The sequence below is a fragment of the Molothrus ater genome, chromosome 19, assembly GCF_012460135.2.
Source record: "Molothrus ater isolate BHLD 08-10-18 breed brown headed cowbird chromosome 19, BPBGC_Mater_1.1, whole genome shotgun sequence".
Classification (NCBI taxonomy): Eukaryota; Metazoa; Chordata; class Aves; order Passeriformes; family Icteridae; genus Molothrus; species Molothrus ater.
In genome coordinates this window covers 6,406,468-6,429,696 of record NC_050496.2, presented here as the reverse complement: position 1 = coordinate 6,429,696, position 23,229 = coordinate 6,406,468, and the positions used below count along the sequence as shown (strand labels likewise).

The window sequence follows — 23,229 nt, the reverse complement described above, 5'->3', positions numbered from 1 at the left end:
AAATTCAGCCTTACCTTTAGTTAGAATGTATTTGTGAGAGGAATTTGCAGGAAAATATTCTGCTAATTGTACCAAGTGTTTTGCAACTGTTCAAAACCAGATCTCATCTTGCTGACTTGCAGAAGTTTATGAAGATATTTTTAAGGCTGTCCTTCTTTCTTAGTTTGATTGAAAGGGAGCCAATCCATGTGAAATCTGCTTTAAAAGAGAAAATGTAAAAAGCAGCTTAGCTGAATTGTTTAACCTTTCCAGTGAGGAGAATTGTTATGATTTTGAGTAATGGCGTACTGAATATCCTTGCAAGCTGAAGAATAGACTGAATTATAAAGCTTTAGAAATAGGGCTGTTGTTCACAAGAAAAATAAACTAGAGATCAGAAAAAGGAAATGTTCATCTCATAACTTTGCAGTTATCAAAGGTACATGTAACAGTTGTATTCACAGTCCTGGAGACAGATATGATTTGGAGGGTTTTTGTTATAATTGAATGTTCTTCTAAGTGTGCTTCCATTATTATTGAATTGCTTTCACTCTTGAAACATGGCATGCTTTCTTTCTAGCTTTCTCACCCAGCTGAAGGTATTTAATGTGAAATTTTGTTTCTCTTTACTAAGGTATTAGCAGATGGCTATCTTATGATTGGGATTGATGGCTCAGAAGCAGCAGATGGGTCTGATTGGTTTTGTTACCATGCCACTTCCCCTTCTATTTTCCCTGTTGGTTTCTGTGAAATTAACATGATTGAACTAACTCCACCCAGAGGTACAGGTAGCATTCTGACACCTTTTATTGTTAATACTGCTCAGTGATTCTGTATGTGCCATATGCTTTGTTTCTTAACTCAGCCTACAAAATTCAGGTCACTTTTTAGGACTTTCTCAAGTCTGAAATAAATACAACAGCTTTACTTCCAAGTAATCTAAACCAGAGGTCACTAACTTTTCATTTAGAAAAAGTTAGATTGATTATTGGCTGAAATAATTTGCATTTGCTATCAGAAATTGAGGATTCCACTAAGTCACTGGAAAGTGTGGGAGTCATTAAAAGGGCTCTTCAGAAAGTGTCACTGGTTAGGAAGTGCTGCCCACCAAAACAATTAACGAACACTGTTAAGAATCTCAGGCTAATTCACAACTAGGCAAGTCAAATTTTGGGACACTATACACAAACTTGAGCTTTAGGACTGTACAGTAAATAAACCCTCTGTGAGGAAAAGCTTTCTGTTCACAAGCAGATGTCTACAGAAGACTTTGCCTCCCTTTTCCCATTTTTTGCCTTGGTCTGGTACTTTTTAAGAGGATCATAGCTATATAACAGCTGACAGATTACAATGATTTTCTATGGCTTTTTCCCTCCATTCTCATTCTTGCAGACTTCTACTTGTATTTAATGAAATATTTTACTAGGTAATAACTATAGTATAATGCAACATGGTTTTTTGTTGTGGTACAGTGACAGCTCTGGCACCCTGGAGTGTGTGGAAAGTGCAGTTATACAGATTTAGGGTTTTTTTTCAGTCAGCTCATTTAGTGAATTTATTGCCTAGAAATTCATGGGCACCAGCATCCCTTAAAAATCTGAGGTGCAGGGACTCTTGCAATAGAAGTTTTTATGGGAGAAAATGCTTATATATCAATGGGTATCAATCAATTTAGAAATACATATATGGAACTGATGAGACAGAATAGGAAAAAAACTTGCCTTTTGGTTTCACTCTTGAAACACTGCTTTCAAAATGTGGATGTTGTTATTACCACATTTATGATACTTACAGTGTTTCTTGTATCAAGCAAGCTAATTCTTTAGCTCCATGTACATTTCCCTTTTATTGCAGTTTTTCCTAAGTCCTGTGTCAACAGCGAGAGGTGATTATAAATCACACGTGCAATAATCTAAAAGTAATTTGGAAGAGTAATTACTAGCAGTAAAATACAGAGCATAATGCACATTAGCAATTTTAATAGGACCGAAGTGATCAAAGCTCCTTAGCTCCAATGAGGAGGGTACTTTGCTTTCCAAATTATGGGCTGGAAAATGGACAGCTTCTTAATTCTGCCTGATCTGACAAGGCCCATGTGCACATTTCCTGTGTGTGATGAACTTGAGTACAAATATATTAGTGTAGCAGAGCAATGTTACATTGAGAAGAAAAACATTAATATGCAGAACTGATACAGTATTGCCATTATTAATTAACTCCCTAGCTGCACCTATTCATGGATAGATTCCATAGCCACTATGAGCACTCTTATTCAAGTTGCATTTAGTATTGTGGATAACTTCAGTTGCTGTGAAATCATTGGACTTTACAAAGCTTATTCCTCCCAAACTTCTTCATCCCATGCTGAAATCAGTAGAAGATGCTTAGGCATTTTGAGGGATGGGATTGAATTTTGGGCTGTGGGTACTGAGAGTGGCAGGCAGCCTTCTATCCCCACAGAGGTGAGATGCAGACCTCTCCTGTAGCTCCCACACCATGCCCACTGCACTGCAGATTTTCAGATTGTCCATCACTGCACACTGATGCAGAGAAATCCTCAAGGCTATTGTTCCTCCAGCTAGAATTAGAGAATTATTAGTTTAAGCAGTTGTTAAAATGGCTCAAAGGAAAAGATATTCCTGTGTTTTATGCATATTCAGTAGCAGCTACATATCTTTTTGAGAGATTTTCTTCCCTTTATAATAGCTTTTAAAAATCCTCTAATTTTCCATACTACATATTACTGCTATTTTTACCTTTAATAAACTTTTAAAATATCCTTGTTTATTCTTACCATTCTGTTCCTGACAATTTAAGTGTTTCAATAGTGGAGCTATTTCCCCACAAGAAGAAGAAACTGGATGTTCTCAATTCCGTGATCTGTTCTGGGTCATTTGTGTAGGGCATTTGTTGAGATAAGAATCTGCATGGACAAAAAACTTCCAGTTTAAGTGATTAATCTTAACTGAATGATATCTTTTACATTACCCAGTGCTTCATTCTTCTTGTTAGTTGCAAATGGGCAATATCTAGGTGTCTTTTTGTCCCTTAGATCAAAGCTCAGAGAGTGGAGGTTTCTGCTACTGATGTTTGACTTTTGTTGTTTTTTTAGCTGTAACACACTCTCAATTTGCTATTTTTGCTGTTGTTCTTACACGTGAAATTTGCAGTTGATATATGAAAATGTTGTTTAAAATTCACAGGTTATGCAAAACTCCCTTTTAAATGGTTTGACTACCTCAGGGAAACTGACTCAATAGCTGCACCAGTAAAGCTCTTCAATAAGGTAATGAAATTATACGTGTTTGTACTGGAATTAGTGTTTTCCTTACATTTTTGCATAGTGCATGGGATGGACCCATTTGTTAAATACAGCTTTGAAAAGCTAAAACTTTTAGAGATAAGAATCGTTTGAGTAAACAAAGGTTGGTATCTCTGAAATGTTAAACAGATGCAGAGGTCCAGGAAACTTCGTCAATGATACTTGTTTTTTTTCTATATTAAGTGGATTGAAATCCCTGTTTCAGCACTGTGCTTATTAAACTATCTTGATGAATGTCTGTTTACTGATGTTTGCTTTCTTTGTTTCCCCAGGAAGTTCCAAACCATGGGTTTCATGTTGGCATGAAATTGGAGGCAGTAGATCTGATGGAGCCTCGCCTGGTGTGTGTGGCCACAGTAACGCGCATTATTCACCGGCTTCTGAGGATACACTTTGATGGGTGGGAAGATGAATATGATCAGTGGGTGGATTGTGAGTCCCCAGATCTGTATCCAGTGGGATGGTGTCAGCTCACTGGATACCAGCTCCAGCCTCCAGCGCCACAGTGTGAGTCCTGCTTTGTCAATAATGAAAATTAATTTAATGGGGACTCATTTTACTAACCTTTTCCAGTTAGGTCCCTAGACATAACAAAAATAGAAAAAAATTCTTGCTAATGCCTGGAAGTTCTAATTGACAGTTCTAATCTTTCCCACTTTGATTTCTAAAGTACTTCTGAGTGTTTTTTACTATTTTTCAATGCCAGAAGATGCTTACTTGATGCCAGGAAAAAGCTTCTTGTCAGTTCTGGAGGAGTTCGCTGAGAATTTATATTGCTTTAAGACTGTCAGTGTGTCTGTTTCACCTCCTAAATTAGTGGAACTCAGCCTGTGCAGAAGCTGTATGTAATTTGTTACATCACAACTTGTCCTGTCAGATCAAGTGATAATAACTGATGATAAGCATTTCAAAAACAGTTTTTTAATAAGAGGGTAATGAGCGAGTTCTTGTTAAGTAGTTTAATGCAAATTGATTTTCCACAGTAAATTTCTGTCTTTGTTCAGTCACTAAGGACAAATTCTTAAACTGTAACAGCTTTGACACATTTTAAAGTGGGGTTGTTTTTTTTTTTAAAAAGCATAAATTTTGAATTCTTCATTTTTGCAGCATCAAGAGATAGCCAGTCAAGTTCATCCAAACAGAAGAAAAAAGCTAAATCACAACAGTACAAAGGACATAAGAAAAGTGGGTGACAAAATTGTGTTTGCACTTTACCTGATGCTTTAAAAAGTTTGTGGTCTCTGCCTAAGTCCCTGTTCTATTTGGAAATTTTTGTGTTTTATGCACATGTCTAAACAGGTGTTATGCTTAAAGGTGCAGTATGCCACAAAAAGAACTTTTTCATTGAGAATAATCATTTTTATAGCTCGTGATAGGGTAGATGTTGCTAATAATAATCTATTAATGGTAGATGGACAATGGTTAAAATAATTTTGTGTTCTGACATAATTTCAGTTAAATAATATATTTGCTGTGTACTGTATTGGTAGTTGTACTGCCTTGTACAAAATACTTAGGTATCAACACACTTTTCCCTCTACTCTCTGTAACACAGGTGAAGGAATAAGAGCCAAGTCACTGGGATCAGAAAGAATGAGGTGTAGAAAATTTAAATTATCATCCAACTGGCTTCTCTTTGAAACAAAAAAACTACTTATTTGCCAGGTTTTTGGTTTGGGCATCTATGTAAATTAAGCTTTTGTAATATCACTTTCAGAAACGAACAGCATTGCTGTATGTTGCTGTTCTTGTGACAGTAAAACACAGTAATGACATTTTTAAGAATCTGCAGTGTTCAGGTACTTTCCACATTAATTGGTTCCCTTGGAATCAAGTTGTCAAAATGTAAAATTAGCTTGCTTAATTTAGTCCTGTTTCCAGAGTGTTTTGTTGTAGTATCAAACTAATGTGAGGAATTAAAACCTTGTCTTCCTGGCGAGTTTGTGAATGGATCTATTAAGGCCAATTGGAACCTTCTTCCCCAGTCATTGAGAATACAACCTGTGCTGTGTTGATCTTTGGGGATGAAAAGAAGTTGGTTGGTGAGTGCCACAGATAGAACAAGTGTCTCGGAAGTTCTTAGAACTTCCTGTTAAGTGCCTCAAACATTGCACTGGTTTTCCTTTTTGATGTTGGAGGAAATAAACAGTAAAATCCAGATCCTTTTCAGAAAGCAGTATTTTTACAATAGAATTTGAGTACTGGAAAACTCCTGATTTGAGAATATCTGGGGAAAGCTGTGAATGATGTTGCTTTAAGCTAGGGAAATATGGCTTTATGGTTAATTACCTTTGTGTAAGACCTGGTTTTGAATAATTCTACACTGTCTGTGCAGATTTTGTTTAGCAAGCTGTTCTAGACCATCATACTCCTTACCTTATCCCTTTCCTAATACCTCTGCTACCTGTCTTACAGTAAGTGTGACCCAAACCTGGAAAATTAATCTATCTTACTTAGTGCCATAGGAAGCTTTAGTCTAGCTTTAGAAAATTTAGTCTAGGGAAGTTTGTTCTTCACTTCTCACTAACCTAAGGTAAATGTTGCCTGTGGAAGCAAAGAAAACTTCTGATTGTGTTCTGGACTGTTTGCTCAATTCTAAGAAATCTTAACACCAGAAGATGAGAGAATGACATCATGAACAGTTAGAGCCAGCTGCCTCGTATATGGGTTTTTCCTAAATAAGTTATGGCAACGGAAGTGCTGAGTCATCAGAAATAACACAAAAACTGTCTTCTGAAGCTTTTTCTTGTTCAGGACTTGTAAATAAAATGCAGAGTTATTTTGTAAATTATTTCAGTCACAAAACCATATAATGTAGCCATGATGTTTTTATGGTACCATGTAAAGTCACCACAGATGATTTACAAAACCTCTGTGTCTTAAATTAGGTTAGTTTTAGCAGAGCAGGGTTATTTCAACACATTTTTCTCACGTGCTCACAACACAGCCCAGGATGTCATGGATTTCATTGAGCCATTTTGTGCTGTGTGTAACGATGCAGATTTCTGCTACAGTGTCCCCTCCTTCCTGGGGGCACTGGGAGTGCACATGTTCATTGGGAAGCAGAACTGATTGCATCATAAACACTTCGGGAATGTTTTTGGGGATACTTGAGAATCTCCCCCAATTCCCTTTCTGACACTGTTTCAGTGAGTATGGTTTTGTGCTGGGTGCCTGCTGCTCAGAAGGCTATGCAGGTGACTTCTTGAAAAGTAACATGCCAGCATGCTGGGACAATTAATAATGAAGGGTGCAATATTTGCTGGTATTGTCTGCTTCCTCTTGGGTGTGTATATCAGAATAAGGTTACTGAAATGATAATCTGACCTCTAGATTTTCAAGGTTGGAATTCTGTAGACACCGTTCTGCCTCATTAATCTCTCTATAAGGCTATCCTGAAGTTGTCTTATAAGAAGAATATTTAAGCAGGGTGGTATCTTTAGAATATGCATAATCAGTTACCTTTTCAGGGCTGTCTGACAGTGCTGATAGGACTGAAGGATCAGCAGCCACAGTTTTGATGTAGCTGAAAGCATGGATTTGTGCTACAGATCTTGTACCCTCAATACAGATCTTGTACCCTCAATACAGATCTTGTACCCTCAATACAGATCTTGTACCCTCAGAGAGCATGCCTTGAGCACAGAATAGGAGCATCTTAGAGATAAAGGAGAAACATGGTAATTTGTGTGGGAAATGTTTTAATAACACTTTTTCGTGAATGCAGTGTTTAATAATTTGAGGGCATTTTAGAAGTTTTTTTGCTATGCAGTAAAATAGTTACTTGTATTTATGGGTAAAATGGTAAATACCATTCTAAGGGAATTAAGAGCGTGTATTTTTAGCGGTGATAAACTTTGGAGAGGATTATTTCCCCAGAAGCATCCTTCTGTCTCTTAGGCACACACACTGAAACAACTGCAGCCTGAAACTGAGCCAGGTATCTTGGGTGTCCAGTCAGAGGAGTGTGTGTGACTCTGCAATGTAACTGCAGCAGAAGTAATTCACAGCATTTGTGTTTCATTGATAGAGCATGAAATAATTGGGTCATGGTATTAAGCGATGCCCTTGAAGTCCTACCCATAGCCTGTAGAATTCAGGGACTACAATGTGGCTGTTGAGAGCAATATTCCCAGTAATAACTAAATGGTGCCATTGTACAGGCCCTGGTTTTTGAGAATGGGTGAATATCAATCAGAGCCATTTCTCAGTGAACAGTCAGAGTTGCCTGATGCAGTTTAACTTGAGCATTTCTTTTAGTTTGACTTGATGTTTAGAGAGGAAGATACCTGTTGGAAAGAAACCTGTCAGTATGTCCAGGCCACCCATGGCAGGTGAGGTGTGGAGGAGCTTCTCTGGAGATGATGAGTTGATTCCTCCTCCATACTGAGCCCTTCCAGCACAGACAGCCCCTGAGGCTTTCCAGCCTCCCAGGAATAGCCAGGAGTTCAATCCCAGCCTCCAAACAGGTAACTGGTCACAGCAGTGTTTCACTGCAGAGTGGGAGGCTAAGGTCCAGGGTGTCATGTGCTGACTCATCCAATCTTTCTTTTTTCCCTTTTTTTTCCTTTGAATTTCAGTTGGTTTAATTTTTTCTGCTAGAGAGCTTTTCATTCTTGCTGATGCACCATGTTAGTGAATTAATCGTAGCAGAAGGTGGTTGCAGCTGGTTTAGAATTTCAGAGAAAGAAGGATGTAGTATGGGTTACTGAGAATCCCGGAGGGGCTCTGCGAATTGGTAAGATACAAAAAATGCACCCTGTAAAACTGAATGGTAATGTGGATCTGGGACTATTGGATGTAAGTAGGTCATTATTGTGTATTATCCTTTGCAGAGAAAATAACCATATGCTGTAAATAAAAAATTTTGTCTTTGTATCAGAAAAAGGCAGTTATTTGGGAAAATATCTTTGGAATATGTTATTTGAAATTTTGTGGATTACTAAGAAAATATATTTGAAGCAGTGTAATTGTGCATCTATATGAGTGAGCAGAGAAAAACTCTTAAAAATTAATTGGTAATATTGAAGTCGATTAAAATTTTGAACTTCTTTAAGTATAGTTTACATAATGTAATCAATCATCCATTATACAAATGCACTTCAAGCGTCTGGTAGTTTTTCTCTTCCCTTTTCCTCATATCTCTGGCAATGTAATGCAGCAAATTATTGCTAACAAATATATTTTAGCAATAGGAGCTGTCAGACAGACTGGATGATGTTCTCCCTGCAGGACAGTTGCCAGGTTGATAGATTTAGCTTCAGATTTGCTTGATTACTCCCTTAATCTTGTCTTAGGCTGCGCAGGCTGCCCTGTCAGCACCCTCTACTGACTGGAATACATCCAGAGCAGTTTCTCTTGTCCATGTGTTATCCATTAAGAGACTGGGAAAAAAGGAACCCAAATGCCACCTTTAGACCCTGAGGAAAACCTTACTCTGTTCTGCACACCTCTCAACACTTCTGAAGGAACTCTTTAGTTTCACTTCATGTTCCTGCTGATGTGTACATGCCATGTTTAACAGCCTTTGGTGCCAAAGAGAAGCCTTGCTTACAGGAGAGTGTTCTGGAGCATCTATTTCTGCCCAAATGTTCTTTTGTGCTAAATCTACATCTGCATTGCATTTCCTTAGTGCAAAGACATACACAGTCTGAATTTCTGTATCATGAGATCTCACAGTTCCTATGAAACACCTGTGTTCCTTGTTTTCTGATACTCAGTGATCAGTTGAGGGGATTATGATTGAGGGGAACTTTTCAACACTGAATTTTGCTAAGGCTCAACAAAATTAATTTTGTTTGTGGTGTGGTTAGCCTTGTCATTGTCCAAAGATATATATATATGTATATAGATAGATAGATAGATAGATATAGATTGAAACCAGCAAGACCATACCTTTTCAGTCTCTGGGAAGGAGGCATCACGTTGATACCATCTAATCAATTAAAGCACGTTTGAGATTGGCCAGAACTCATTAACTATATGCATATCCTCAGCATCATTCTGCCAGATATTGCAGTAGCTGTAGGACATATGCAGACACAGTGCAGGGGATGTTTTGCATGGCTTTGAATGGAATCAGTGGAAGATTAGTAACAAAACAGCATCTGTTCTGAAACTTCTTGTCCATGGGAGATCTCAGTAAGGGTTCAAAGCCAATTCTTTCCCCTTTTGTATCATCGCGAGCACAGGAGAAAGGTTCAGCTCTTCACCTTGGTTTGTACGATGTGGTTTTGCTCTCTAGCAAATGCCTGGTGCTTTGAGTACTTTGCATCTTTCAGTCTGAAATGATCTCTTGAGCACTAAAATTCACCTGTTGGACTGCTTCATTTTTAAAAAGGACGTACAGCCAGTCTTGCAGAAGAAGAGACTGTTCCCAGAGATTCACCCAACTGTGGAGCGTATTGCTCTATTTGTATTGGTTTTGGGAGGTTTGAATGTCATAGCATCAGACAGTGTGTCTCTGTGTCCTGGCAAATCACTGAGACGATGTAAAAAGGAAGTACCTTCCCCAATCTGCATTCCTTTCCGTTTAGTTGGACGATTTAAATTAGTTTTCCTTTTTCTTCTTTCAAGCAGTTTGGTGCGCAGCTGTAACTAAGCTCTTCTAATGGAGGATTGTAGCTAAAAGCTGTATAACATAAACAAATGAAGTAAGATATCATTAAATATCTAAGTGTTAAGACTTTGGTTCAAATGAGCCAGAGGCAATACAAATCATGGCAACTGCTGTTACTCCTGTACCTGCAGGAGCTTCCTGCTCAGGGGAGAGAAGGGAAACGACATGCATGGTGGGTTGGTTTGTATCCCTGACCTCTGTATAGCCTTTGCCTGAGGCATTGCAGCATAGTCAAGTAGCCAGTTGTGTGTCTTATTATTTAAACAGTATGTTGTTGCTCCCCCAGAGATCAGGAATCTTGGACAGAGTTGGGCATGATGCAGGGAAAAGTATTTGGGAGAAAAAAATAAGGAAGGTATCGTGAGTTCTGTAGGTGGGAGGAGGATTCTATTAAAGAAAGATGAGGAGGGCTTCCATTATGCTGCAGCAGCTTTTGACATCTTCTACTATCTTAATTTTCAAATTTTATTTTTATTTAGCTCAAGAGCTTGTTTCAGCATAGAATGTTTATATAAGAATAATCAAACAGCTTATAAATTACTGCAGGGCTATCAGTAGCAGCAGGTTCTGGGTTGGGGTGTTTTCTTTTCACTGCATATTTTTGCATTTCAAGAGACATTGACAAGGTATATAAACTATATATTGAATAGTTATAAACTTTGATACTTTTCTCATTCATTTGGTCATAGAGAATAATTTATTTCTGTATAATCAACCCTTTAATGTGGCTACTGCACCTTTAATGAATGTTTACATGTTTTGTTTTCAGTGTTCTTTTCATTGTGCTCATATTTTGATAATCATCTCTATTTGTTAGTGAAAGCGGAAAAGTAATTGTGACATTGCTATTCATATCTTTCTCTTAATCTCATTTCTATTTAATTTTGAGAAAAGAAGGGAAGATTAAAAGTATGAAAATAGTTTTGTTTTAATGAAACTTACCTTCTGGGATCTTAAATTTTTTTTGATGGATTGAGAAATCTTTGCTAATATGTTTTGTTGTCTCACATAGACTGCTTGCAATAACTGTTTGTGAAGTAATTTGAATTGTAGGATAACTGTTGGCCATTTCCAATCTCATTTTCACTTGCATAATGACTAAATAGGAAGCAAAGTGGTTTAAAAGTTAAAGTGGTTTAAAATACTCAGTTCTTGAGAAAATCTGGTAGAGAACATATTATTGTAAGTAATTTTAAATCTCTTAGTATTAGAGTACAACTTACGGTTCCATCTGCGCTCACAGTGTGTCTGTTCTCTGTGGGATCCTGAGCATTAAAGCATTGCTAAAATGCACCATATAAGAAAATGGGGAATCTGGGGTGCTCCCAATATCAATAATATTAAGTCATTTTAAGTTATATAGATGTTTAATGTGAATTTTTGATTTGTAGTGACTTCATTACAGCTGAAGGAGGAGTTGCTGGATGGAGAGGAGTACAGCTTCCTGCAGGGAACGTCTGACCAGGAAAGCAATGGCTCCGCCAGCTATTACATCAAACAGGAACCCTGAGGCAGCTCCCAGGAGTGAGGGGCACAGCATCGGTGATAGGAAAAGAACCTTTCATCAAGACTTGACTGATTCTGTTCCCACTTGGATGGTGCAGTTCAGGTGACTGTGCCTGGGGCACTTTGCTAAATGTAGATTAATTAGACTCAGTTCAGAATTTTTTGGAAGGGCGTGGAAACTATTTTAGTGAAAAAGATTTTTCAATTTATTAAAAACAAAAACAAAGGACGCTTTTGTGTTGTATTTGAAGCTTTTGAAAGAATTTTGTAATATTTTCAAGTTCGGATTTATTGTGCATTGTTAACAAGAACTGAAATTCTAGTCTTTTTGTAAGATTAAAGTTTATTTAGCATGATTGTGGGAAGCAGTTGGAGGAAGATACAGTTGCAAATACAAATGAACTGTCATAACAAATGAACCTTTTTGGTACAAGTTGGGAGACTGTTAGACTCTTGTGAACTGCACTGGTCACGTCTCTGTTTTTTTAATTGTGAAAATAAGGCTTTAAAGCCCCGATTTAAAGGCATAAATTATATACGGAAGACAGTCCTGTAAAGCTCTACTCAGTGAGTAGCCCCAAGTGCAACGGAGCCATCGCCTGAGGAAGATTTTACATTTTCAAGATGTTTTTATTTAGTTTAAAATACCCTTTTTTATATAAGGTTTTTGTTTTTTTAACATTTTTTAGGGGCTGATTCAGTGCCCATTAATATCAGTAGCCTTGTCTCCGCCGACTGCAGTGGGCATTGGATTGGATCTATAAAGTTCTTGTCTGTATATGAATGTCTGTAGTCTTGGAATGCTTCAGCAAATGTTTACAGAGCCCTATACCAAACTGGAACTTCAGAAAATTCTGTGATTGGAAGATTAGTTGTAGCTCTGAATTTTGACTGAAGAAGCAGCTTAGATGGACAGTCACTAAGGATTCCCTTGGTAGTGGGAAGGAACTTGTGAGTATTCTTGTGATTTTTTTTTCCCCCATTAAGAAAGCCCTAAGTGTTTCTTTACCATCTTAAATATTTATCTGTGATCATTCAGATGATGTGCCACATGGTTTCAGGTGACCTGAAAGGAGCCCTACATTGTGGATTAAAAATTAGTTCAGTCCTGCATAACCTGCAATATTCATGTCTTGCTGCAATAGTGTAACACAGGAGTTGAGAACAGTATCAGAATCACATGGTTTTAGTCTATAATTCAGAAACTGGATTTGCCTATTGCCTGGAATTCTTGTCTCATGTCAAGCATCCCATTGCCCCCCAACTGGTCAACTTCCAGATTTTTACAAGGCAAAAGTCACATAAAAGGGTGAAAATGATGAGCATTTAAGCACAAAGTATTTTTGCAGGAGCTTTTAATTATTTGGATTTTATCTTTCCATATTTTAAACTTTTGTACATTTTTGTAAATGGAGTTGATGAGTGAGGTGGTTGATCAGCCCTGCAGAGCTGTGACTGGAAGAATGTGCATCAAGAGCTTTAGCTTTTACCGGTAAGGTTCATTAACTAAACTCTCAGGAATTATAAGTTCTGTAAGTGCTTCTGGGTCTTCACAGGTCCCCTTCAGAGCAGTACAATGATCATCTGACTCTTGACCAGAAATTACGGCTTAAAAAAAAAATTGATCAAAAATTATTAACATCTGTATCCTACAGCCTAAGAAATGTTTTAAGGATATCAACACACAGAGCCCCGGGAGACCATTTTTTGTATATTGTTGTTTGAGCTTAAAAAAAAAAAGTGCATAGAAAGTTGAAAACCAGCAATTTGATTATTTTCTAACATATTGCTCCAACTTTGGGTACATAGTATTGGTGATATACACAGGTTTACCTCATTCTATGCAAGGGGGGTTAATTATGTAAAGTTTTGTATTTACTACAGGAAGTAAAGCATGTGCTGTATAATGTAGGAATGTCTGGAATTCTTTCCTCCCTTACTGGTAAAATTTCTTAAATTACGACCTGTTTTTAACAACAGCTTCTTCTATTGACAGAATCTGTTAATCTGATTACAAGAATCTATAACTTCAGGTGGTAAAGGCATTTTAGCTCCCTAAAATAGCCATAAAAAGGACTTTGTTGGACCTGGTAGTCTTCAAATAGCTTATCTCAGATTCTGACCCACCCATGATGTTTATTTTGAACATCAAAATAGACAACAGCCTAGATTGGAGAACTAGGATTAAAGACCATTGTAGTGACAGTTTGAGCCTTTCTTGTTTTCCTGTGTTCTCAATTTAATCTGCTGTAAAATCCAGCTCTGCAAGCATTGATTTCATTTGGTAAGTATAGCACTATTGATTTTTTTTTTTTTTAATGCAACAATTTGCAGGTTGTCCCATCAGCTGGAACAAGGTTCTCACAGTCTTGCTTTCTTCTCTCATCAACAGCTTCTGACTTCAGTAGAAAAACTGTTGCATTAATTAGAGTGTCATAATGTAGAGAGAGGGTTGGGCTAGTTAATGAGTGAGGTGCATTGCCCGGTCACTAAACTGAGTATTGCCCCGGCTCATCCCTGATTTCAGAGTCGGTCTTCAAATGTCAAGAGGGAAAATTAGTCCTTAACACACTTCCTGTGTTGGGAGAATTACAAGAATCTGTCCTAAAGTCTGTCAGTCTTTATAATATTCTGTTATTCATCAAACACTAAAGTCTGTGAGGTGGTCTATGTTCTCAGGTACCTGTGTGACTTCAGCAGTCGGTGAAACGCCTTTTGTGTCTCTGGGTTCATAATATGCCTCAGTTGTGTAATTGTCAAGTACAGTGACATCTGTGCTAAGCAAACCACGGAAGGAGCTGCTGGAATTCACTTGCTGAGGAGCAGCTCAGGGAAAACCTGAGCAAGGTGCTACCAGGGATGTGGTCCCCAGAGAACCTGAGGGGTGTCCCTGTGGCAGCTCCCTGGCTTTGCAAAGCATTCCTGTGGCTCTGGGATGTTTCTCATGGCTTTCAAGCTGTGGTACCTGCCTGAGGAAGCAGCAAATGTTGGACACCTAAAACCTTCAATGGGGTCGGACTAATGCTGGCATTGGGCACAGCAGGTTTTTCTGACCATGAGGCAGCCGAAGCCCTGTCCCTGACTTGGCTGCTGTCCTTGTTCCAGATCTCTCTGCTGATCTTTGATTATTACATTATTTTCAGTAGAACTCTTTAACCTGTTCCTTGCTGCATCTGAGGAAAGCTACAGCAGTTACTGATTCCTTGTTCTATGGATGCTAACACGGGTTTCAGTGTTTGTTTTGGGTTTTTTATTGTTTTCTGTGATGTGAATACCCTCCCCCAATCTTTGTATGATGGTGCTAATACATTTGGTAACAATCCTTTATTGGGAAGGGATTTTAAAAAACTGTGATTTCAGCTGATTTTTTCTTCCTTTTGATTTTTTTTCATATTTAAAATGAAAAGCCACAGCCATTTATACAAAAAAGACATCAGCTTTGGCCCCTGGGAAAATGTTGGGGCAAGAATCAAGAATAAACAAATGGGTTTTTACATAATTTCTGTATGTATTTGATATATAGATCAATATCTGTACAAATTTAATCTTTTATTTTCTTGGTAATTTGTGTGGTCAGTGAGGGAGTATTTAAAGCTTTCTCATGCAATGTACATAACTCAGTGAAAAAATGCTTTTGGAAAAATTAATGTTACTTTCATTTTTACAAGACTGCGGATTTTCAGCATGGATGTGAAAAGCATTAAAATCATAACTTTGTGTACAAGATGAAAATAATTCACTAAATTTGCCTTTTTTACACAAAATAAAAATGATAAAAAGTCTTTTTCTGAATAGTGATTGTTTTGCTTACACTCTTAACCTTATTAAAAATACCCACAATCTGTAATAATCTGAGTATTTTAAGTACGTTGGTGTGACGACAAATCGTGTTGGGGCCCTGAGCACAAGGTAAGGGATTTGATAAGAGAAGGTGAATTTAATAAGCATTTCAGAGAGCAAGCTTTGCACTCAGTCTCATTTCATTTAGTATTAATATTTGTGTAAGGAGGAAAATTTTGTGGTATCCCTTTTTTCCTCTAGCAGTGTTGGAAGTAGCTCCAGCCTCACTTCAGCTCTCCCTCTGCAAATTTGCTGCTGCTTGAGTCCAACAGCTCTGCCAGGGTCACACGTCAGTGGCTTCTGAATGATTAAAATGACTTTTATGAGTATTTGAACAGGGGGTCTGTTGTAAGTGAATGCACCACAAGGAATTAGTTCACACCCATTTATTTGACAGTCACTTTCAGCACTAAGATAACTGTGGTTGCTCCCAGGGCAGCAGCTGGAATGAGATGAGGTGTTGGAAGGCACAAATCACTGTGGGAACCCATCACTCATAGATCCAGTCGTGTGCACAGGGCTTGAAGTCAATGAGCTCTGCAGGTTTGAACCACAGGTTGATCTCCTTCTGTGCACTCTCCACAGAGTCGCTGCCATGGATGATGTTCCTGTGGAAGGAGACAAACATTGATCCCTATAAAAATACACCTCCAGCAGCCTTGTTCTCAGTTTGCAAAAATGTGGATGAAGCATCTAGAGTGGGGAGACTACTGCTGTTATTTCAGGTAGAGTGTTTCAACACCCCACCCCTCCAAGAGCTAATTATGCCTATCAGGGTCACTCTAGAGCTACTGTTCTGCAACAGCCCCTGCCTGAGCTTACATGCTGCTTTGGGGAAGAGCTGGACTGCAAACAAAGTCAGCTTTGTACCACTTTCCTATGTAGCAGGTATGCACTGTGACCTGCAAATAAAATACAATCAGACTAAGGTCTCTACCACCAATTTTGTCTTTCCAGAATAGAAGACTGCCAACAGTTTTTGTGTTGGCAGGTAAACAGTGAGTAGGAGTTGAGTTGTTATTATCAATTAACAGACTGGGTACAAACCTTCCCACTTGAATGCAGAAATCACCACGGATGGTGCCAGGCTTGGAGTCTGCAGGGTTGGTTTCCCCCAGCATTACTCTCCCAGTTTTAACCACATTGAGTCCTTCCCATACCTTAAGATAAAAAACACAAAAATTCTATTAAGCCATGCTTATGCAAAATACTGACAGTTCAGCTTTGCTCCACCATACGTTGCAAAGAAACAAAGGTTCTACCATTAAAGATATTAATCTTGCCTAGATTATGTCTTGGGCTTGTAAAGGTGACAGGGGAAAAAAACATATGAACTGGAAGTAATTGTAAAAAGGACTATCAACCTTGTTACTGCAGTGAAGGAGATACTTTACCAAGCCTCAGAGTTAATGTACAAAGTGAACTCCCAACCTTTTGTGTTGTGGTGGAACAGAGACACCCTGCTGTGTGTTCTCCATCATTATCACACCAGGAGATGCTACTAGAGCAAGTACCTTGTTTTGGGAGGAATGTAAAAATTAATGACACAGAAGTTTTGTGTCAGAGTGCCTGACCTTTTTTTGCCCAAAACAGATTTTTTGGTGCAGAAGATTTGCTTTCAGGAATTTTGCTTTATACATTTATACATTGGGCATTTTAATACCCATTTTATGTGTGCGCTTTTCTTACTGTATAGTAATTTCACTGTCTTAAGTTTTTCATTTGCCACTATCAGAACAAGGTAGTTTAAAAAAATATTTCTGCAGCACTATCTCTGAATAGTCTTAATAATTTATAGAGCAAGAAAAATATATTCAAGAAAGTAATCTTAAACTAAAATGAAGTCACTTACCATGGCTACAACAGGTCCAGAGTTCATGTATTTAACCAAGCCAGGGAAGAAGGGGCGGTCCTTCAGGTCAATGTAATGTTGTTTGAGAAGGTCTTCAGAGGCCTTCAAAAGGACAGATTTAACTTTAAATATCATTTTCTGCATGTCATTGAACAAAAGGTGTTACAGGTGTAAGACTATGGCGTTAGTGATTAGATTCACAATTAATGTTACCAACAATGCTGCAGTGCTATTGTGTGTATCAGTGGGAGCTCCTGCTATAATATTAAAGGAATTCTTTGTGGCTGTGCTGGGAATTGTCAATATGATTTCTTTGCACGGCAGTGAGCCTCTGCAATAAGCAGAGTACGGGGTCCCGGGGTGATGTTACCCAACACAACCTTTCAGCCTACGCCATTCCACCTCTCAATCGGGCTGCATTAAACCTCTGAAGCAAAATTCGCTGGTTTTGGAAAGGGTAGAAGCCGTGTGCCGGGGAGGAAGAAGGGCCTGACGCGCGCTCCAGCACATCCGCCATTTGATCCCAGTTCTGCCCCAGGAGAAGCCGCAAGGGGAGATTCTCGGTGTGGGTGTGATGGGCCCTTCTCGGGCAGGGCACGGACAGGGCTGGGGGGCAAGGCGTGGGCACTCACGTGTACGAACTTCATGGCTACGAGCCGGAACCCTTTTTGCTCGAACCGCTTGATAATCTCCCCGACCAGCCCGCGCTGGACGCCGTCGGGCTTGATGGCGATGAAGGTGCGCTCGCCGTTCCCCGCCATGGTGCTGCGGGCGGGAGCGCGGCGTGAGGGGACGCGCGGCCTCAAGGTCGGCGACGGCCATGGCGGTACCGCCCTGCCACGCGGCACCGCCGCGGAATGTCCCCCCGGCCCCACCGAGCCCGGCCCAGCCCCGCCGGGCCCCTCCGCCTGCACCCCCCATGCCCCTGGAGCGCGGGGCCCGACCCAGCCCGGACTCACCTATCCGGAGCTGCCGCCACCGATTCCCTCCGCACTACTGCCGCCGGAGGAAGAGGCGCAGGAGGAGGCGTGCACGCCGCAGATCCCCCGCCCCGCGCAGAGGAGGAGCCGCCGGGCCGGCGGCGCTTCGGGGGCGGGATCGCCAGCGCCAAGCGGAACCAGGCCGGGCCGGGATGAGGTGGGACTAGACAGGAGAGCGGCCGCTTCCGGGCCCAGGGATCGAGGGGTGGCTCTTGGCCAGGCCTGGCCGCACCTGTCGCCTCCGCCGCCTCGAGGGTTATTTACAGACGCAGCAACTGTGGCTTAAGCCTTTAAGGCGCTGAAACGACGGCGGATGTTTAACACAACTAAATAAATTTTTACTAATTTTTTGCTGGGTTGGCTGCTTTCAGGTATCCCCGCGGCCTGAGGGTTGGTCCTGCCAACCAGGCTGCACTGCACAGCACGGCTACAGCTCTTTAAAAGCATATTTATCACAGAAAAGTGATGTGGAACCCATAACACAGGAACATTATTGATAATTTCATTGGGAAGATGAAGCTGCCAAGTGTCAAAACCTCACAGTCCCTGAACGCGTGTCACAACATGAAGCAGGGAGTGTGTTGTTACTTTTTATGATGTTTACTGCTTGGCCCTTTCCTAGTTGATAAGCACCTTTGCCTGAGCAAGTTATAATCACACACCATCACTGCAGCTGGCATATCAATGAAATAACCTCTGCAGTCCTTGCACTGTCTCTTATTGAGGGGCCAGTTAGTGTCTTCACAGGGTCAGTTAGTGGTTTCACACTGGACCTGCTCAGGTACCTCAGCCGTGCAGGATTGCTGGCTTCCACCTCTTCCCAGTCACATCATATTAGAAACACTAATCAGCAGCTTCCTGACAACCCAAACACCTCCAGATAAAGCACAATTCTCTATTTTGTAGAATTGAGACGTCTCAAGTAACCTTTCAAGCAAAGATTAAACTGGAGACCACTCATCTCATGCTCAGGTTTGTCACGTATTCCCTTTCCTCCAACTTCTTTTAACCGAATGATTTATCTTCTATAACACTGAATAGTTTCAGAAGAGGGGCTCACAGCCTCACCTACAGCTTCATAGTTAGACAATTTGTTCCACTTCCTAATACTCATTAATTAAAGACAAAATATTTAAGATTGCATTTTATTTCACTTAAGAAACAGCAAAGATTGTTTTATTTTGTGCCATCTCTTTTTAGGAGCTCGATATCACCATAAGGTATCATAAGCCTTCCATTCAACATTCACTGCATAGTTCAGTATTCAGATACAAGTACTCACTCTGGGGGAAAAAATAGTGGAGCTTGAGCAACTGATTCTATGAAACTCTTGCTCTTAGTGAATAAAATGTTGCAGAGAAATAAATACATAATATCAATCCCAAGTTCCTCATCCAGTACAACTTTTGCTGTTGAAACTGAAACGCCTTCTGCATTATTATGACTCTACTTCTTTACATCATTAAATAAATACAAAACAATAGTGATGAAGTCAGTTCTAAAACAACTTATCCAAGGACCATTTGCTTTGAAGTTCCAGCTACTGAGGAAACTACACTAATGAGAACACAGCTAAATTACCAGCTGTTCAGCCAGCAAAGCAAACACCACTTATTGCTCTGTGCAATGTCAGAGAGCTGCTGCACTGAAGTGGCTAAAGGTAGAATCTCCCTCATCCATTCTCACATTAATCTTCTTTTCACATAAAAGAACATTTCATCAAGCCTGGCTGGTTAATCTGTCCTTAAAATACTACCTAAATCCCATGTGGAAGGAAAAAAGAGTGAGTTGAAACAGTGTCAGTGTGGAGGCCAGTTGTCATTTTAGCCAGGGTTGAGCTCTTTATGGGCACAGCATGTTCTGGGGAGAGAAATTAGCTTGTTTTTCTGTAGCCATTTTAGGAATGGGGACACACTTGACTTAATATTAAGTAAATCCTCAGCATTTGGGCATATTATCAATGCATTTACACACTATCAGTTGTCCTGTAATGTTTTAGCAAAGTTAACATCTGACTCTGAGCCATTTGCATATTTATTTACCAAATAAATTTTTACCCATTTTTTTTAGTGTTTACCAAAATACCCTCTATGACTATAAAATGCTTCAGAAAAATATATGTTATCTATTCTGCATTTTCATCTCATATCTCTCAGTTTCAGCTTTTAAAATGTGCAATTCCATCTATAACTTGACAACTTTTAAATCAAAGAAGCAGCAAGCACTGACCCTGACATCCACAACAGAGCAATTTCACTGTTTTCTGAGGTTTCTACCAGGGAATTCTTTTGAATAGCTAGAGGCTAGCAGCTGCTCATGGACATGGGAATATCAGAAGATCCAGGCTGGGTGTTAATCATAGATCCACTCATGGGTACAGCTTCTGTAATCAACCAGTTCTTCAGGAGTGAACCATAAATTGATCTCTGTCTCAGCACTTTCCACAGAATCACTGCCATGAATGATGTTCCTAGGAAAAGAAAAGGTGAATAAAAGAGAAAAGGAATTCTTAAAGTAAAGTGAGCTTCTTGTTTTGAAGCGATTCCCACTATGGACAGAAGCTTTAAATAACAGTAAAGTAGGAAAAGACACAGCATAGGCAGTGCCAGCTTTGCTCCTCATTTATGTCAATGAGGACAACCATGACTTGATCCCTATCCTTAGATACTAATATGTCATGGGCACAGGGAATGGCAGCTCCATGTGTAAAACAGAGAAGGATGGAGCACAGTTCCTGTAGATATGATGACATAACACTTGGCATTTAGTGCTTTTGGGTGATACCAAATGTTTTAAAATTTACTTTCCAACTTGGACACAGAAGTCCCCACGAATAGTGCCAGGCTTGGAATCGAATGGATTGGTTTCCCCCAGCATGATTCTTCCAGTCTTAATCACATTAAGACCTTCCCACACCTTAAAGAAAAAAAAAAATCCTTTCAGATTATTAAATTTTAGCAGCAGATAAATTATACCATCCACAAGAACACAGGGCTATCCATCATGGCACAAATCACCATCTGAATATTTGTCACAGTGAGACAAATTTATCTCCAATTCTTCTGTCAGATTCTTGAAGCATCTGCTCACATGGTCCCCTTCTGCCCTTCTGTACAATCCCTCTCCTCACAAAGGGTGGGGAGAGAACCATTTTCCATCTCAGTATGTCAAACAGTCTCACAGAGCTGTTTGCTCATGGGAGAGCTAGGCCTCAACTGTTTTACAAATACATTATCAAGGAGAAAAGGAGAACTAAAGTTAAAATGTTCCACTATCCTTTTCCAGCTTGCTTACTACACGGCATTTCAGAGTGAGGCTTTTGTGCAGGTTTACTGTTTCTCAAGGTCCTGGTTGTGATTCCTTTTTGCCCCTGCCCTCTTCCTCAAAAAACTGACTCAAAGGAGAGAAAGATTATGAGAAAAGATTAAAGAAAAATAGTTAACAGCACATCTTCCTAATCACAGTATTTGAATCCAGATTTTAAAATCCTTTAAAAAATAAACTGGAATTCAACAGGTGACACAATCTCATTGCAGGGAAGACAATCAAGCGGTGTGGTGTTCCTCGACAGGAACTCACCATGGCTACAACAGGTCCCGAGTGCATGTACTGCACCAGGCCATCGTAGAATGGCCGGTCCTTGAGGTCGATGTAGTGTTCCCTCAGAAGGTCCTCAGAGGCCTGGGTTAAAAACCAGACAGACAGAGACAAAAGCTTACAATAATAGCTTAAGAGCATAGTGAAATCACAGAGATAAACCACAGAGCATTGGTAATCCTGAAACTTGCATGCACTTTAAAATTCAGTATTTCTAGCACCTTCCTAGGAGTACTTTTGGTCTATATGAATTTGAACTGTTTGCTTTAACCACAACTAAACTTAGAAAAGTTTTTGTTGTCCATGCAGGCAGTTTATGTGACCTGGGATTTGTAAAAGATACTCAAAGACATTTATTTATTTGGCATAGGAGGCACCTGAAAGAATATTCTCTTCAGACTAAGGGCATCAGGTTACTAAAATTAGTGTGCTTAGCATGTCTAAAGCATTTAGCCAGAGCTGGGAATTGGAACTTGTCCAAAAACATCCCAAGTACGACTTCTCAAAATTTCAGTTTTAAATGTTACAGAGGCCACATTTGTTGTTATAGCATGCTGCTGTACTTGAAGGCTACAACTGATATTAAAAGGTAGACACAGCAATTGAGCAGAGCTTACATGTATTAATTTCATGGCTACCAGTTTGAATCCTTTCTTCTCAAAGCGTTTGATGATCTCCCCCACCAGCCCCCTCTGGACCCCATCAGGCTTGATGGCAATGAAGGTGCGCTCCTCAATGGCAGCCATGATCCTGAGGAGGGAGGGAATAAAATTTGTTATTCCAGGACTGTGAGATCCCAGTTCATCCCAGCCCTGTCTGCTCTAAGTGTAATTAGATTTGCTGCATCTGAGGGTCAGTAGTCCATGGTCTCCAATGCTTGGCCAAACCAGTGACAGCACACAGGTTTTCCCAAGTGCCGCAGGAGTGAGTTTGAAGCAGTGGAAAGGTGCTAAGTGTAGGAACAATCAGCAAATACTGAAATCAGAAAAACTGAGCAGAAAGGAAGGTAATGATCACCACAGATCCATCTTCCAGTGCCGTGCAATAAATTAATAAATTAGTACACACACAGAGTTTTCACCTGGAAACCAGCAGGACCAGAGGGGCTCTGAGCCCCATGCTGGAGCACACCTGAGTGGGCAGGTGAGGGATGCAGGGGCTGCGGGGAGGCTCCGCGTGGGGGGTGCGGTGACACTGCCCGGGGACAGAGGGACTCTTCCCGCTGCCCCGCAACCCGGCTTACCCGCTGGTGGCCCAGTGGCTCTGGCAAATCTTGAAGCCTTGTCCCTCGCTGGTGGCCCGGTGGCTGTGGCAAACAGTGTCCCCCGCTGATGACCTCTGTGAGTGTCGGAGCCCGAATACTCCGCTGTTCCCTGGGCGTCTCCCACAGCCCGCGTCCCCCGCTGTTTCCCCGGTGGGTCTGGCAGCCCGTGTCCCGCGCCGGTGGCTGTGTCAAGACGTGTCACCGCGGGTTCTCACCCGGTTTAGCCGTGCCCCACCCCCTCGGCCCCGCACAGCGGTTGCCGTGGCGACA

The 23,229-nt window shown here is 40.3% G+C and overlaps 3 protein-coding genes across 12 annotated transcripts in view; 1 reads left to right on the top strand and 2 right to left on the bottom strand.

Moving 5' to 3' along the window:
- The window catches only part of MBTD1 (mbt domain containing 1), a 35,472-nt gene extending 20,264 nt beyond the window's left edge, over nt 1–15,208 (top strand). For 5 of the 10 annotated variants that reach the window (XM_036394706.2, XM_036394704.2, XM_036394709.2 and 2 more), the window contains 5 exons: nt 614–767; nt 3,183–3,265; nt 3,574–3,808; nt 4,409–4,486; nt 11,312–15,208. In XM_036394706.2, coding sequence (XP_036250599.1) covers nt 614–767; nt 3,183–3,265; nt 3,574–3,808; nt 4,409–4,486; nt 11,312–11,430 — 669 coding nt within the window. In that variant the 3' untranslated portion in view covers nt 11,431–15,208. The remainder of the gene's footprint in view (nt 1–613; nt 768–3,182; nt 3,266–3,573; nt 3,809–4,408; nt 4,487–11,311) is intronic. The other 5 variants (XM_036394710.2, XM_036394707.2, XM_036394711.2 and 2 more) reach the window with 3 other exon arrangements.
- Nucleotides 15,209–15,637: 429 nt separating this feature from the next.
- LOC118693838 (nucleoside diphosphate kinase) lies at nt 15,638–18,778 on the bottom strand. Its single transcript, XM_036394715.2, has 6 exons — nt 18,761–18,778; nt 18,078–18,346; nt 17,751–17,883; nt 17,119–17,220; nt 16,314–16,426; nt 15,638–15,874 (listed from the first exon to the last, which is right to left on the bottom strand). Exons 1-6 carry the CDS (start codon nt 18,776–18,778, stop codon nt 15,757–15,759), a joined length of 753 nt encoding a protein of 250 aa, XP_036250608.2. The 3' UTR covers nt 15,638–15,756.
- A 449-nt stretch (nt 18,779–19,227) lies between these two features.
- LOC118693837 (nucleoside diphosphate kinase-like) lies at nt 19,228–23,229 on the bottom strand. The gene is made up of 5 exons (XM_036394714.2): nt 22,939–23,229; nt 22,313–22,445; nt 21,678–21,779; nt 20,902–21,014; nt 19,228–20,568 (listed from the first exon to the last, which is right to left on the bottom strand). The coding sequence occupies exons 2-5, from the start codon at nt 22,439–22,441 to the stop codon at nt 20,451–20,453; spliced, it is 462 nt and encodes a 153-aa protein (XP_036250607.1). The 5' UTR covers nt 22,442–22,445; nt 22,939–23,229; the 3' UTR covers nt 19,228–20,450.

Bases quoted from the DNA above. Each gene is read 5' to 3' on its own strand.
- LOC118693837 (XM_036394714.2), bottom strand. From the start codon at position 22,441: ATGGCTGCCATTGAGGAGCGCACCTTCATTGCCATCAAGCCTGATGGG. The intron at 21,780-22,312 runs GTAAGCTCTGCT...TTTTTAACCCAG, and splicing joins TAGCCATGAAATTAATACAT to GCCTCTGAGGACCTTCTGAG. The intron at 21,015-21,677 runs GTGAGTTCCTGT...TTTTTCTTTAAG, and splicing joins CGGGACCTGTTGTAGCCATG to GTGTGGGAAGGTCTTAATGT.
- LOC118693838 (XM_036394715.2), bottom strand. The intron at 17,221-17,750 runs GTGAGTGCCCAC...GTCCTTTTGAAG, and splicing joins TAGCCATGAAGTTCGTACAC to GCCTCTGAAGACCTTCTCAA. The intron at 15,875-16,313 runs GTTTGTACCCAG...CTCCTTCCACAG, and splicing joins TTCTGCATTCAAGTGGGAAG to GAACATCATCCATGGCAGCG.